Raw genomic sequence first — 17,614 nt, 5'->3', positions numbered from 1 at the left:
CGGGGTACCCTGCCCTTCCAGATAAATTTGCTTATTGGTTTTTCTATTTCTGAAAAATAAGTTGTTGGGATTTTGATTGGTATTGCATTGAATCTGTAAATCAATTTAGGTAGGATTGACATCTTAACTATATTTAGTCTTCCAATCCATGAACACGGTATGCCCTTCCATCTATTTAGGTCTTCTGTGATTTCTTTTAGCAGTTTTTTGTAGTTTTCTTTATATAGGTTTTTTGTCTCTTTAGTTAAATTTATTCCTAGGTATTTTATTCTTTTAGTTGCAATTGTAAATGGGATTCGTTTCTTGATTTCCCCCTCAGCTTGTTCATTACTAGTGTATAGAAATGCTAAAGATTTTTGAATGTTGATCTTGTAACCTGCTACTTTGCTGTACTCATTTATTAACTCTAGCAGTTTTGCTGTGGATTTTTCAGGGTTTTCGACGTATAGTATCATATCGTCTGCAAACAGTGATAGTTTTACTTCTTCCTTTCCAATTTTGATGCCTTGTATTTCTTTTTCTTGCCTAATTGCTCTGGCTAGAACCTCCAACACAATGTTGAATAATAGTGGTGATAGTGGACATCCTTGTCTTGTTCCTGATCTTAGGGGGAAAGTTTTCAATTTTTCCCCATTGAGGATGATATTAGCTGTGGGTTTTTCATATATTCCCTCTATCATTTTAAGGAAGTTCCCTTGTATTCCTATCTTTTGAAGTGTTTTCAACAGGAAAGGATGTTGAATCTTGTCGAATGCCTTCTCTGCATCAATTGAGATGATCATGTGATTTTTCTGCTTTGATTTGTTGATATGGTGTATTACATTAATTGATTTTCTTATGTTGAACCATCCTTGCATACCTGGGATGAATCCTACTTGGTCATGATGTATAATTCTTTTAATGTGTTGTTGGATACGATTTGCTAGAATTTTATTGAGGATTTTTGCATCTGTATTCATTAGAGAGATTGGTCTGTAGTTTTCTTTTTTTGTAATATCTTTGCCTGGTTTTGGTATGAGGGTGATGTTGGCTTCATAGAATGAATTAGGTAGTTTTCCCTCCACTTCGTTTTTTTTGAAGAGTTTGAAGAGAATTGGTACTAATTCTTTCTGGAACGTTTGGTAGAATTCACATGTGAAGCCATCTGGTCCTGGACTTTTCTTTTTAGGAAGCTTTTGAATGACTGATTCAATTTCTTTACTTGTGATTGGTTTGTTGAGGTCATCTATGTCTTCTTGAGTCAAAGTTGGTTGTTCATGTCTTTCCAGGAACCCGTCCATTTCCTCTAAATTGTTGTATTTATTAGCGTAAAGTTGTTCATAGTATCCTGTTATTACCTCCTTTATTTCTGTGAGGTCAGTAGTTATGTCTCCTCTTCCATTTCTGATCTTATTTATTTGCATCCTCTCTCTTCTTCTTTTTGTCAATCTTGCTAAGGGCCCATCAATCTTATTGATTTTCTCATAGAACCAACTTCTGGCTTTATTGATTTTCTCTATTGTTTTCATGTTTTCAATTTCATTTATTTGTGCTCTAATCTTTGTTATTTCTTTCCTTTTGCTTGCTTTGGGGTTAGCTTGCTGTTCTTTCTCCAGTTCTTCCAAATGGATAGTTAATTCCTGAATTTTTGCCTTTTCTTCTTTTCTGATATAGGCATTTAGAGCAATAAATTTCCCTCTTAGCACTGCCTTTGCTGCGTCCCATAAGTTTTGATATGTTGTGTTTTCGTTTTCATTCGCCTCGAGGTATTTGCTAATTTCTCTTGCAATTTCTTCTTTGACCCAGTCGTTGTTTAGGAGTGTGTTGTTGAGCCTCCACATATTTGTGAATTTTCTGGCACTCTGCCTATTATTGATTTCCAACATCATTCCTTTATGGTCCGAGAAAGAGTTGTGTAAGATTTCAATATTTTTAAATTTGTTAAGACTTGCTTTGTGACCCAGCATATGGTCTATCTTTGAGAATGATCCATGAGCACTTGTGAAAAAGGTGTATCCTGCTGTTGTGGGATGTAATGTCCTATAAATGTCTATTAAGTCTAGTTCATTTATAGTAATATTCAGATTCTCTATTTCTTTGTTGATCCTCTGTCTAGATGTTCTGTCCCTTGATGAGAGTGGTGAGTTGAAGTCTCCAACTATTATGGTATATGAGTCTATTTCCCTTTTCAGTGTTTGCAGTATATTCCTCACGTATTTTGGGGCATTCTGATTCGGTGCGTAAATATTTATGATTGTTATGTCTTCTTGTTTAATTGTTCCTTTTATTAGTATATAGTGTCCTTCTTTGTCTCTTTTAACTGTTTTACATTTGAAGTCTAATTTGTTGGATATTAGTATAGCCACTCCTGCTCTTTTCTGGTTGTTATTTGCATGAAATATCTTTTCCCAACCTTTCACTTTCAACCTATGTTTATCTTTGGGTCTAAGATGTGTTTCCTGTAGACAGCATATAGAAGGATCCTGTTTTTTAATCCATTCTGCCAATCTATGTCTTTTGATTGGGAAATTCAGTCCATTGACATTTAGTGTTATTACTGTTTGGATAATATTTTCCTCTAACATTTTGCCTTTTGTATTATATATATCATATCTGATTTTCCTTCTTTCTACACTCTTTTCCATATCTCTCTCTTCTGTCTTTTTGTATCTGACTCTAGTGCTCCCTTTAGTATTTCTTGCAGAGCTGGTCTCTTGGTCACAAATTCTTTCAGTGACTTTTTGTCTGAGAATGTTTTAATTTCTCCCTCATTTTTGAAGGATAATTTTGCTGGATATAGGAGTCTTGGTTGGCAGTTTTTCTCTTTTAGTATTTTAAATATATCATCCCACTGTCTTCTAGCTTCCATGGTTTCTGCTGAGAAATCTACACAAAGTCTTATTGGGTTTCCCTTGTATGTAATGGATTGTTTTTCTCTTGCTGCTTTCAAGATCTTCTCTTTCTCTTTGACCTCTGACATTCTAACTAGTAAGTGTCTTGGAGAACGCCTATTTGGGTCTAATCTCTTTGGGGTGCGCTGCACTTCTTGGATCTGTAATTTTAGGTCTTTCATAAGAGTTGGGAAATTTTCAGTGATAATTTCTTCCATTAGTTTTTCTCCTCCTTTTCCCTTCTCTTCTCCTTCTGGGACACCCACAACACGTATATTTGTGCGGTTCATATTGTCCTTGAGTTCCCTGATACCCTGTTCAAATTTTTCCATTCTTTTCCCGATAGTTTCTGTTTCTTTTTGGAATTCAGATGTTCCATCCTCCAAATCACTAATTCTATCTTCTGTCTCTTTAAATCTATCATTGTAGCTATCCATTATTTTTTCTATGTTTGCTACTTTATCCTTCACTTCCATAAGTTCTGCGATTTGTTTTTTCAGTTTTTCTATTTCTTCTTTATGTGCAGCCCATGTCCTCTTCATGTCCTCCCTCAATTTATCGATTTCATTTTTGAAGAGGTTTTCCATTTCTGTTCGTATATTCAGCATTAGTTGTCTCAGCTCTTGTGTCTCATTTGAGCTATTGGTTTGTTCCTTTGACTGAGCCATATTCTCAATCTTTTGATCGTGGACAGTTATCTTCTGCTGCTGGCGTCTGGGCATTTATTCAGATTTCTCTTGGTGTTGGACCCAGCAAGGTTGTAATATTTTTCTGTGAAATCTCTGGGTTCTGTTTTTCTTATCCTGCCCAGTAGGTGGCGCTCGTGGCACACGTTTGTCTGCGGGTCCCACCAGTAAAAGGTGCTGTGGGACCTTAAACTTTGGAAAACTCTCGCCGTCCTGGGGGTTCACTAGCCGAAGCGGCTTGAGCCGGCCCGGGGTCCGAACGCAGGGAGGGTTGCTGGTCGCCGCAGCCAGGGAAAGAGCCCATCCGAATTTCCTAGTCGGCCCTGGGCAACAAGCGTGGCGGGAGGGCGCCAGCGGCAGCGGCCCGCCCGAGAGAGTGCACGTTCCCCGGGAGTCACGGGGTCACCGTTCTCCGCGGCCTGGGGGTTTCCGATCCAATGCTCTCAGTTGGTCCGGGGGCTGCGCGTGGTGTGGGCGCCAGTCGCCTTGGTTTCAGGGGACCACCTCTCCAATTCTCCCAGCCGGCCCGGGAAGGGGGAAGGGAGTAACTCCGGCCGCTTGCCACCCCGCCCGGTAAGGCCCGCGCGCCTCGGCGATCTCACCCAAGCTGCTTCTCTCAGCCAGCCAGCCGTTCCAGGATGGGGTACGCTGTCTTTTTTATCTCTGTTGTGGCTTTGGGCGCTTTCTGTATCGTTTCTACTCCCCTAGTAGGTGTCCTGGAGAAGAAACTAAGATCCGCGCGTCTTACTAAGCCGCCATCTTCCAGGAAGTTCCTGAAAGAAAATCTTCTTTCCTGTAGCTGTAGACTTTAGATCTATCATCTTGATGGTTTACGGAGCTGGGTTTCTGAGGCTGATTAGGATCCTTCAGTCTGGGAAGGCATATATCACGCCCCTCCCCGCCTCACTGCAGAGTGTGAGTTCAAGGTTTCTTTCTTGAACAAAGTCTTTGCTCCCAGTTCCTTTTCCACCTAGGATAATTACATTAAACGATTCAGACCAAAGGAAATAATGCACAGTTCCCTCTCCTTTACCAGCACTGGTGTGCAACTTGAGATTCAATACTTCAGCAGGCATCCAGCCATGAAAGATACATTTTCTTTAAGCAGGCATTCCATCCATTAACTTGGCATCAGGGTGGTGGTAGAACTACTTCTCTACCCTACTCATTCCTTTGTTCATGATAATAAGGTTAATACATCCACTCTTTTGTAAAGTGCATTAAGTGCATCTAGCCCTTGTTCTTGGTGATTACATATAGGTTCTTACATACAATGCATTGTCTGTGGGTCTTTAGTGGAACAGATTATTCTCACTATTTACATTTGTTCATAAAATAATGATCCTTATTATTACTGAATGATTCTGAAAATCCACTTATAAAATATTTTTCCAGGGTTCTACTCCCATTATTCTCTTTTCTTGTACTGTGATAGCTTCATTTTGAAGCATAACAGGCCCTCAAAGACAGGATTATTGTTTGGATCATGAAAATTGTCATCCTAAATGAATCATTTTAATTGTGAACAAAGGTCACATTCTTCAAATTGGTTTTATGATAGTTTTTTAGATCATACAGAAGTCTGCCCAGGGTTTGTGAAGACATGAAACTCTGCCCTAGAGTGTTAAGTTCACTTGGGCTTAGCAGAATGACCTACTAGACTGAAAAGGACCTCTAGAGTTTTAGTAATTGAAACCTAAATTTTTCTTAGTCGATGTTCTTTGGCAGCTGTAATGCTGTGAACATTCAGAAATGAAAGAAAGTTTATAAAGGAAAATGTTCATGACTCTAGAGTTACAGTTTTTCTGTCAAAAGTTTCAAATTCAGATGTATTCCTTCTGCGGGAAGTATGGATTATAAGGATCTTTCTCTCTCTCTCTGATCACTGAACATAAAATATTAAAACCAAAGAGCATATCTGCTATTCTCACTTTTAAAATGGCACATTCTTAGAGCCCCTGCAATTATTTATTGAGGTGCTGAATGAATAAAAAAATGAATAAACATAGTTCTCTTTCCAGGGTTCTGGGATTTGTTTATTCAAAAAAAATTTATCCCAGAGTGCTTTTAGTACAGGTCTTCTTCTCCCTAGGACATAAATCTTGAGCTGTAGCATCTAGACATGTCCTTGATTAATAGGAAAATTAAATTTCTTTTTTAGTGAAATAATTTACTGCCCTAACCTTAATACTCTTTTACCCAATTCTTTCCTTGCTCAGAAACATATCCACCATGCCCTGTAGAACTAGGCTTTCCAGTGCAGGAATGAATTAAGAGCAATTAAAAAAAAAAAAAAACTCTTAATATTGATGTCATTCTTTGGGGAGAGTCAGCTGTGCAATCAGTACCCTGCCTTTGTTTGGTACCCTGCCTTTGGTTGTTTTCAAGGAATCCCCATTCAATTGTCTGTTGTCAAGTGAACAGCATCATAATATTCTCAATTGTCCTCTAAGTGCAGAAATCCCCTTCCCTATATGTTTCCAATTTACAGTTTGCCAGTGAGGGGACTTCATGCAAAATATAGAAACTGGAAGATAAACAGAAGCTATTCCTCTCCAGAGGTGCTGTTATCAGGCAGTTGAGCAGATGAGATTCTTGCTGGCTCCTCAGCAGGTCTGTTAGTATTGTCCACTTCACTGCTGAGAGTATTGCGAGAAACCTTCTCAGAAATTACTGAGAGTCATCACCATTTCCCCCAAACCATTTTCTTCAAGGCTTCAACCTGAGATCTGTGATACTAGTTTCAATAAAACTTTTATCTGAGTCTCAAATATCCTGCAGCCACTTTACTGATTCTGCTCCCATAGCCCTTCCAACATTCTGAAAGGCTATAATTCCTACAATATACTAGTAATTACTAGAGTAAACTTAGAGCAATTTATTTTCCTGACTGAACCATGAGTGATACAAGACCAATCAGACTTATTCATGATGAGGTTACCAAAGATAGAGGGAGATGAAAGACAGTGCCCTATACTATAGTAATTTTTTATAAGTGAAATTTCCAATAAACACATGAGCTACTAGCTCAAAATAGAAAAGAAGTTGACCCTTGGAGCATGGTGCATAAAAGTGAGTATAGAATCAGTCAGTTTGGAATTTAGATTGGGGCATGAAATATCACTGCTGTTCCTGTACATGCATCCTTTTCTGCTAGGGACAATCCCTAAACTCTGTGCAAAATTCTGCTTAGGAAAACTCATCCCTGCTTTGAGAGAGGAATCAAGTTACCAATATATAAGAGAAAGAACCCCTTCTGTTTGTATCACTTTGACAGAGAGCTAATTGCAAAAGTACATTATAGAAAGATAGAAAAATTTAGCATTTGGCATTTCAGAATATAGAATATACTCACTCTCACCCTATTAAAGCAAATGATTGAATCTTCTGGAGAGATTTCTCAGAGGAAAATAAATCTAAAATGTTGGAGGAAAACTAGCTTTGAAAAAAGGACACTAGAAATTTTGCTAAATCACATCACTGGAAAGGAATGTGGTATAGATGCCTGTAACAACATCAGTGGACCTCAAGCACATTGAGTCGATAAAGGGAAGCCATACATAAAATTCATGTTGTGTTATTTATTTTATAAGAAATTCCAAAGAGGCAAAATTAATCATCAATTACTCAGAGGATAACAGAGAGTACCTGTATCTAATGGCAGAGGCATAAATAGGTGGGAAAAGGATAAGGAACTATTTGGAAAGATGAGGATTTTCTTTACGTACATTGTTAAATGGTCTTATATATTTGGTCAAATGCATTGTTTAAAGTGATTGCATGCTATTATTATGCAAGGGTGTACCTTGATAAAAATGAAGCCATGTGCAAATACAAGATTACAAAATTTGTAATTTGCAAATTGTTATAAATATATGGAAACATACATCAACTCAGATATAAATAAATTATACCTTAAATTTCCATCATGTTACATCATTGTTAGGCTTAAGAGAATGTAGAGCAGGGGTGCAAACGTAGTTCAGTGGTAGTATTCTCACCTGCCATGTGGGAGATGCGGGATCAATTCCTGGTCCATGCATTTCCCAAAAACCAAACAAACAAACAAAATTCAACAAATGTGGTGTAATAACATGGTACAGAGAAAGAATAAAATGTGACCCTGCCATTCAGCATACAAAAAAAAAAGAGGATATGGAGGAATTTAGGCAATTAGAACCAAAGACTGGAATTCAACTGGTATTACAGAAAATGAAACCTGACAGCGTACAAAATTACCATATTTTTCTCCCAGTTAAATTCCTCATTCCTTTGCATATTTTATACTTCTGGTTACAACGTCCTTGATCCTTCTTTTTCTATTCATATTCTAAAATCAGTACAAGTGAGAGCTTCTCTTGGGAAACTACTCTGATCTTCAAATTAACTAGGTCATCTTCCCCTTTTCTATCATAACATTAATTATGTCATATAATTTCTGTGTCTCTCAAACTGTTTTAGCAATGTAAAGATCTTCAGTGCATACAAAGCCAGCATCAGATATTAACAATTACAACTATGTATTTAATTATGCAATAAGTATTTAAAATATCAAATTATCTAAATAATTAAGGGTATCTAAGAGTTCATTTTGAAAAAGAATTCAGTACATGAAAGTGAGTCATTTGTGAAGACACATATTTCTATGCAAAGGTGAAATTTTGCATTCTGGGTTGGAGAATGCAGTTCACTACTAATGAGTAGGAAGAACCACTCAAAAAGGAGACCATAGAGGGCTGAGGATAGATGAAGACAGAAGTGACAGCTGTCTGACTAATGCCTTGATTCAAGTATCACATTAAACAACATGTTGCTTAGGCCAAAATTTTGTCTCATTCTTTTGAAAACAACAAAATCTTTGAAGCATGTCCCTGAGGGCTTCTTTCACCTGCTGGTTCCTTAGGGTGTAAATGAAGGGATTCAGTAAAGGAGCAACAGAGGTATTAAGCACAGCTACACCTTTAGTGAAAGTCACCCTTTCCTTTGCTGATGGCTTCATGTACATAAAGATACAACTCCCGTAAGTTAGAGAGACAACAACCATGTGTGAGGAACAGGTGGAGAAGCCCTTTGCTCGTTGTTGAATGGAAGGGAATCTTAGAATGGTTTTGACAATGTGTGTGTAGGAGAGGGCCATTAATGAAAACGTGATCACGAGAGTGAACACAGCTAAGGCAAAAGCCATCAACTCAATGAGATGTGTGTCTGTGCAAGAGATTTGCAGGATAGGAGAAGAGTCACATAGGAAGTGATCAATAGTTCTGGAGGCACAGAAATCTAATTTCAGCCCCAAAACCAAAGGGGGAAAGGTGACTAGGAATCCAGTTACCCAAGAGCTGAGTACAAGTTGGTAGCATATTTTGTTGTTCATAATGACTGGGTAATGCAGGGGTTTGCAGATGGCCACATAGCGGTCATAGGACATGGCAGCCAGAAGGTAAAATTCTGTAACTCCTAGCAAAAGGAAAAAGAATAACTGAGTTGCACAAGCATTGTAGGAAATTGTTTTTTCTCCAGTCAGAATGCTTATCAAGAATCGTGGGATGCCAACTGTTGTGAAGGAAATTTCTAAGAAGGAGAAATTTCGGAGGAAGAAATACATTGGAGTTTTGAGGCGTAGATCCAGCAGAGTGAGGATGATGATGATGAAGTTCCCTGTCATGCTTAACATGTAGTTGAGAAAGAGAAAGAGGAAAATTACAATTTGCAGCCGAGGCTCTTCTGTCAGCCCAAGCAGAACAAACTCTATCTCCACTGATTGGTTCTTCATTTCTCTTTTGTCCTATGAAATCTAAAGAAAATAAAAAGTAAAGTTAGATGAAAGAAGCATTTTATTTTCACTTGCAACTATATAAATCTCCACATTTTAAACTTACCTATGTAAAAATATTTTCACAGTCAACTTGGAGTTCATCAAAATGAGCATGTCTTCCAATTCATCAGCTGTCTTTAATAAGAAATTTGATAGAGTCTTCACTTATCTAGACTTGAATAAATTCTATTTATAATCTAACAGGAAGTTGATCAGTTTTCTGAAATCTAGTTTAGCAATTGATCTATCAGCATCTTGCAGAGAAATGCTCAACAGAGTTTTCAAACATACCATGTTTTCAAATTTATGATTCCATTTATTTATCTCAAATTTTCATTTCACATTTCCTTTTCTTACTTTTACATGAGGCACTTTGATTCAGTTTTCCTAACTACCTGTTTGCTTTTTCTTTCTAACTTCATGCACTGCTTGCTTGTTCAATGGCCTTTATATACAATACTTAGAAACCTTTCCAGTATATTATTAACAATGGCTCAAATCTATATGACTTAGGAAAAGAAACACACAACCAGATAAAGTAAAATTGACATCTGTGCTTTATCTTCCTAGTTAGCTTATTACATTGATAATGGTCTTTATGGTTGTGCAAATTACCTTAAGAAATCAAAACTTTTAGTTTGAAAGCAACATATTAAGCACTACTTTAAGTTCTCACTAACTAGTGCTGTATCAATATGCCATAGTTATTAATCATAATTTGTTTTTCTTGAATCATTTCCTTTGTATATGAACAAAGCTTATTGGTCTTACCCAATTTTCAGAATTTCCAGGCAATATTCAAAAGTCTTTCTTTTATTTTCTTTTTTAGTATATAAGCTATAATGGAGAATGATGCCACATACATTATTTTCCTTTTTCTCTTCAATTAAAATTAAGTGAAGTTCTCTAGATTTTCTAGATAACTTGATATTATCTTTTTCCCAGATTTTTTAAAAAAGCTACTGGATCTTTAAAATTCCTCAATATATTGGACTATTATCAACCACTCTTAATTTATATAGACATAAATATATACATATATATATTTCATGAATAACATGTTAATACTTGCATTTCACTACTCTAATTATGTTTCAACCCTGGAATTTTTTCATATACTCATTTGTCTCATAATGAAATGTAAGACTGCATTCTTTCATGCATTGTATGTGAAATTTTTATGGTGTGATGGACTAAGTAAACTAGAACAGACATTGCCTCTTTGTAATCTCTTCCTTGCTTTCTATCAATCATAATCTTAGTTTGGTGAATATGTTAATTTTCTTTAACCTCAAACTGGGTAGAAACATTTTTGCTTAAAATAGGATAAGCAGTTACGATTTTAAAATGTATTCCACAAATGAAGCCGTGGATAGGTTAACTATCACGGGACTTATTAAGTAATCACAACCATTTATTATTATGTACATCTGCTTTTGCTGTCTCTAGGACTCCTGTTTTTACTCTACTCCTGATTTGATAGTGAGCTTTTAGAAATAACGCAATTATTTTCTGTTAACCACAGTGCCTGAGATGCTGGAATTAGATTTCCTCAAAATTTAAAGAATAGCTGTTCTCTAAATTTCACTTCACAATTCATTCACCATAATTTCAAGTTTTTTGAGATGGAAAAAAAATGGACTAGAGAGTCAATTATATATTAAAATATAAACACTCTATTGTATATTATACATACATTTTATACATTCTTATCTAGAACTGGACAAGAATATTTATTTCACCATCAACAGGAAATAGGGAAAATACAATTCCTTATTTGGACTTTTAAACTTCTGCTCTAACTGCTGATTCAGAAATAGATAAGTTAGAATTACAAACTGACTTACCTTTAGCTGCATATTTTGGAATTTCTTTTTCTGTTATGCTGCATGATACAATATATGAGCTAACTAAATTAAGAGTGATTATAATCATTTCAAGACATTATTCAGTCACTAAAGGGATTTTATATACTAATGCTTTCTTCTGAAGTATTCAAGTAAACCATGAATTGTGACAATTATTTAGTTTTCAAATGACTTTCCAGTTTCACTTACTTCCCGTTTATTTCATAAAACAAAATCTGGATAAATAGACTCTTACTGTATCTCTATCATTCTTTCTAGTTTGGTTAAATTTTCTTAATCTTTAAATAGAAGTGTCATAACAAAGATCAAAACGTAGGAAAACATATCTTTACCATGTCCCATGATTCTAACTAAGGTACAGTTTTATATTTTTGCTCAACAAATACACAGGGGAATCTATTCAAATTCCTACAAAAGAACAGAAAAAAAATTCCCTAGAGACTGGTATTCTGATAGTATCAATTAAGTGGAAAAAATTAATTTTTCTAAATCATTTAGGAAAAAAACTTGATGGAACTGTATCTCAAATGACACTTTAATTTTTTTAATGTAGGAAATATGTAACAAGAACATCAGTTGATTCACAGGAATAAGGCAATATGGGAAAATCTGCTATGGTTATTTTCTCCAAAGAGAAATTTTTCTTACATTCACTAAAAATATATAAATAGGAGGTCTGTGGCAAGTTTGAGTAATGCAGAGAGATATTCTCTTAAATTGGGGATTTTCATGCTGAGATATTGTCTGAATAATCAAGTGGAATGGGTTGGGTTGTTTATAAGTGCATGTTTCAATTTTAAGTGCATTTGGCTTGTGGTCTATGGGCCAGTGCAGTACAACTTAAATATTTGGAATATTTGAACTGTATTGTTATGAAAACATATACCTGAATTTAATAAAAGGGATTGATTACAGATAATATGTTAGGGGTCTCCTCTAAAATGTTATTAAATACAGTTGCCTAAACATACCACATTTTCATGGCCCAGAACAGAAAGTCATTGAAAACAATTCCAAAAAATTATTTATGTTTGAATTTGAAGACAACTTACTTTCAGCCATATATTGTTAAGGAAACTTCTAGTCCACTACAGGATTTCAGACCTGAAAGCCAGCCCAGACATGTCTCTCTTAAAGGAAACAATGTCTGAACAATTCCTTGTAAAAATAATCTTTTCTTACTGATTTGTCATTGAATCATTGTCAAAAACATCGTTTAGCAATACAAGTATGGTCTGTATCTGGTTTTTATTCTCTTCCATTCATCTATCCATTACTTAGAAAAATACTGCTCTGTGTTGACTCCTGTAACTTTATTTAAGTATAAAACTCGTGGTATTGTTAAACCTTAAAACTTATTCTTGTTTTCAAAAGAATGTTTTGCCTAGTCTAGGTCCTTTCATTTTCTGTATGAACTTAAGAACCAACTTATCAATTTATCCAATAAAAAACAAAGCCTTCAGTGATTTCAATGGAGATTGCAATTAATCTTTAGATATTTTAGGAGGATGACATCTGAAAAATATTGTCTATTGATCCATGAATAGACAATATTACTCCATTTATTGAGATCTCCTTAACTTCTCACAGAAATGTGTAGTTTTCAGTGTGCAGATCTAACACATCTTTTGTCATATTTATCAGAGGGCATTTCAAGTTTTCTTTTTTTACTTTATTGAAAATGGCCTTTAAAAGATTAATTTCTAATTATCATTGATAGTATATAGAAATAAAATAAATTTTATATTGATTTCCTTATCCTCAAAACTTGCTAAACTCATATATTAGTTCCAATAACAGTTTTGTATATACCACTGGATTTTCAATATTGATGATAATGTTGTCTGTGAACAAAGACAATTTCCTTGTCGATTATGGATGTCTTTTATTCTAGCACAGAACTGTGTTATTAGCTATAGATTAGTGCATTATCTTCATAAGCTGAGCAATTTCCCTTTTATTCCTAGTTTTCTCTGAATTTTCTCAAGCAAAATGACTTTATCAAATGACTTCTCTGTGTGTTTAATCAATTTTGTTTGTTTTTTAAAACAGTGAATTACATTGATTTGTTTTCTTGTGTTAAATGAACAAGGCATTCACCAGAGAAACCCCACTTTTCATGTTGTATTATAATTTCTATATATTTTTGGATGCAATTTGATAAATATTGTTCAGAATTTGTGTATATATATATATATTGATGAAGTTTACAGTCTATAGATTTTCTTTTTAATGCCTTTGTCTAGTTTGGGCATTAAGGTAACGTTGGTATCACAGAATGTATTGAGAAGGCTTTCCTTGCCAGTTCTTTGCAATAATGTGTATAATTGGTATTAATTTTTAAGTTTTTTTTTTGTAGAATTTACAACTGAAATCATCTGAACCTAACCTTTTTTGTGGGAGGACTTTTAACAATGAATCAATTAATTTAACAGAAATAGAGTTATTCAGTTACTTACCTGAAACTTTATACATGCAAAAATGAACATCTAAAATGAAGATGTTGGCTTCCAGAAAGGTGGCCGATGGGAGTGGAGTGAGTTCACACCTGCTCTGTGAACAGACGGGGAGAAAATGTCCAGGACTGCAGGTCCCAGGAGTGAGTAGTCTAGGAGGGTTTCTAGGCGGTTCTGTGTGGGAAGAGGATGGGGGGGGGGGGTGTAGAGGGGGCGTGAGTGGCTGGGTGACTGGGGGGAGGCCGTGGTGCACCGGGGAAGTGCGATTGGAGGGAACTGACCCTCCTGGGTTCCAGCCTGCACAGCTGCCAGCTGGGGAAACCTCGACACATGGTTGCGGTGGACAGTGTCCACAGGAAGCTGAGAGGCTGGCGATTGTCCACCGTGGGGTGGGCCTCGGGGTGGGGGAAGTGATCACCCCATCAGCTGTGGGAATAGCCGCCCACAGTTGCTGTGTCTGGAAGACTCACCCGCGCTGTAGATCAGCTCATCAACTGATCGCCAACGTGCTGGTCGGCTCTCCAGTCCCCCGGCAGGGACCGGCTGGCTGGCTGCCCCTGATGGAGCAGACTCCTGCACAGCACCCGGCCTCCAGTTGCTCTGACCAGCAAGGGCGGCGCTGAGGAAGAAGGAAACTCAAGCACCATCTGCTGGCCAAAAACTGTAGAGGGCAGGTCGGGTGCACCAGACAGGGAGGGGAAAGCTTGAGGGAGTAGGAGCCTCACTGTTGCCACCTGCTGGGGAGATAGGGTAAGTGCAGACAAGCTAACTTCCATCTGTCTAGGTCTTTATTTCTATTTTTATTTTTTTCTCAATATATATATTTTCCCCCTTTTAAAATATATTTTTTGTATACATTTTGTTAGTAATGTAATTGTCTTTTTCATTATTTTAAAAATTTTATAGATATTTTATATTATATTTTACTCATTTTCTATTTTTATTTCAAATATTTTTATTATTACATTTTATTTATTTGTACTATTACTAGTATTTTTCTCTTAAATTTTCTCTTGTGGTAGGCACCAGGCTGACTTCACTCCCAGTAAGTCCTGGGTTGTCTCCTTTTGATTCTCGTGCCTACTTGTGTCGAGGTGTATGTTGTTATGGTTCTTGTTTTTGTGTTTGATATTTTTATTATTTATTATTTTGCTTTATTATTATTATATTTGTGTGTGCGTGTGTGTGTGTGCATACGCTAGGTGTTCAGGTTGGGTCTCCTGTGTGGTAGTCTGCTATTCTGACACTGGAATACCCGTGTGCCCTGACCTACCTTAAATAGACCCTTAATTTGAATTGCATCCCCTACACATTTGCATTGTATCCCTGCATGATATATGGACCTTAATTTGGCTGAGAATAAGTGGTAAAGTATAAAGGGAAACATTCAGCAAATACTAAAAGAATGAAGGAAACCAACTTGCAGAATAACTATATCAAGATAAACAAATGTCAAGAACACAACAGAAAATCACAAAATACATGAAGATCCAAGCAGCTATGGCCCAGCTGAACAACCAAATCAAAATTCCAGAGGGGACACAGAATATGGAATAACAACTCAAGAATATTTATAAAGAAATAAAGGATATCAGGAAGACACTAGAAGAGCACAAAGAAGAATTCAGGGGGTTAAATAGAAAAATGGCATATCTCACAGAAATGAAAGATGCAGTAGACCAAATAAAAATATACTGGAGACACACAATAGCAAATTCAAAGAAGCAGAAAAAAGAATAGGTGAGCTGAAGATAGCTCACAGAACTAGAGCACACAAAAGAACAAATGACAAGAAAGATGGAAAATGTACAGCTGGATCTTAGGGAAATGATGGCTAATAAGAGGCACAAAAATATAAGAATTATTGGTGTCCCAAAAGGAGAAGCAAAGAGCAAAGTGTTGGGAAAGTTAGTTGCAGATGTAATTGGAGAAAACCCCCAAACCCTTATAAAAGGCATGAATATGCACATCAAAGAGGCCTAGTGAACTCCAAATAGAATACATTCAAATAAACCCACCCCAAGACACAGACTAATCAGACTGTCAGGTGTTGAAGAGAAACAGAAAGTATTGAAAGCAGCATGAGAAAAGCAATCTACTTACTACATACAAGGGAAAACACATAAGACTGACTTCAGACTATTCAACAGGCGCCATGGAAGCAAGAAGGCAGTGATATGATATTTTTAAGATCCTGAATGAGAAAGGCTTGCAACCAAGAATTCTTTATCCAGCCAAGGTATCCTTCAAAACTGAGGGAGAGATTAAAATCTTCAAAGATAAAGAAAGATTGAGAGAACTAGTCAACAAGAGACCAGCCCAATAAGAAATACTAAGGGGAGCTGTGTCAGCTGGTTAAAAAAAGACGGGAGAGGGAGGTCTGGAGTAAGAAACAGAATTAAAGAATATCAGTAAAGATAATTTAAAGAAAAGAGAGAAAAAAGAAAATAATATACAAATCTGACAAATAAAAACTAAAGGACAAGATAGAAGAATTAAGAACTGATCTTACAGTAATTACTCTGAACATTAATGGACTAAACTCACAAATGAAAAGATACAAACTGACAGAATGGATCAAAAAATATAGTCCATCTATATGCTGCTTACAAGAGAGACATATTAGACTTGAGGACACAGATTGAAGGTGAAAGGATGGAAAAAGATCTCTGCAAGCTGTAACCAAAAGAAAGCAGGATTAACTATACTAATATCAGACAAAATAGACTTTAGATGTAAAGATTTCATAAGAGACAAAGAAGGACACTGCATATTTTAAAAAGGGACTTTTCATCAGGAAGAAATAATAATCATAAATGTGCATGTTCCCAATCAAGGAGCTCCAAAGAACATGAGGCACAGATTAGAAAATCAGAAGGGAACTATAGACACATCAACAGTAGAACTGGGAGACTTCATTACACCACTTTTTGCTATAGATAGAACAACCACACAGAGATCCACAAGGAAATAAAGAACCTAAACAATAAGATAAATGAATTAGATCTAATAGACATTGATAGATCATTACATCCCTGAGCACCAGGATTCACATTCTTCTCTAATGTACATGGAATGTTCTCCAGGATAGCTCATATACTGGAACATAAACTGAGCCTCTATAAATTTAATAAGTTTGGAATTATCCAAAAGACTTTCTCTGATCACAATGGAATAAACTTGGCAATTAATAATCAACAAAGAACCAGAGCTTGCACAAATATAAGGAGTTTAAACAATACACTATTAAATAATCAGTGGGTCAAGTAAGAAATTGCTAGAGAAATCAGTAAATATCTGGAGACAAATGATAATAAGAATACAACATATCAAAACTTATGGGATGTGGCAAAGGCAGTGCTGAGGGGAAGGTTATTGCCCTAAATGCCTATATTAAGAAACAAAAATGAGCAAAATTTGATGATTTAACTGTTCACCTGGAGAAGTTAGAGAAACAACAGCAACTAACCTCAAAGCAAATAAAAAAAAGAGAAATAATAAAGACTAAAGCAGAAATAAACAAACTGGAGGACTATAAAAGAATAGAAAGAATCAGCAAAACTAAAAGTTGGTTTTTTGAGAAAATTAATAAAATTGATGGTCCTCTAGCTAGACTAACAGAGAAGAAAAGAAAGAAGACACAAATAAATAAAATCATAAATGAGAGGGGGGTTGTTACTGCAGATCATGAAGAAATTTTTAAAATCATAAGAGAATATTATGAACAACTATATGCCAACAAACCAGATAACTTAAATGAAATGAACAAATTTCCTAAAGCACATGAGTTACCTATACTGACTCAGGAAGAAATACAAGATCTCACCACACCAATTACAAGTCAAGAGATCCAGTTAGTTATCAAAAATCCTCCCACATAAAAAAAAGCACAGGACCTCATGGCTTCACAGAAGAATTTTAT

General features: G+C 35.9%; 1 protein-coding gene across 1 annotated transcript; it reads right to left on the bottom strand.

Moving 5' to 3' along the window:
- Positions 1–8,354: 8,354 nt before the first annotated feature.
- Positions 8,355–9,326, bottom strand: LOC143690609 (olfactory receptor 6C6-like). Its single transcript, XM_077168253.1, has one exon. It carries the CDS (start codon positions 9,324–9,326, stop codon positions 8,355–8,357), a length of 972 nt encoding a protein of 323 aa, XP_077024368.1.
- Positions 9,327–17,614: the final 8,288 nt, after the last annotated feature.

This window comes from Tamandua tetradactyla, chromosome 7 (genome assembly GCF_023851605.1).
Source record: "Tamandua tetradactyla isolate mTamTet1 chromosome 7, mTamTet1.pri, whole genome shotgun sequence".
Taxonomy (NCBI): Eukaryota; Metazoa; Chordata; class Mammalia; order Pilosa; family Myrmecophagidae; genus Tamandua; species Tamandua tetradactyla.
Note: the sequence above shows the minus strand (reverse complement) of the source record. Positions and strands in the feature narration are given on the sequence as shown.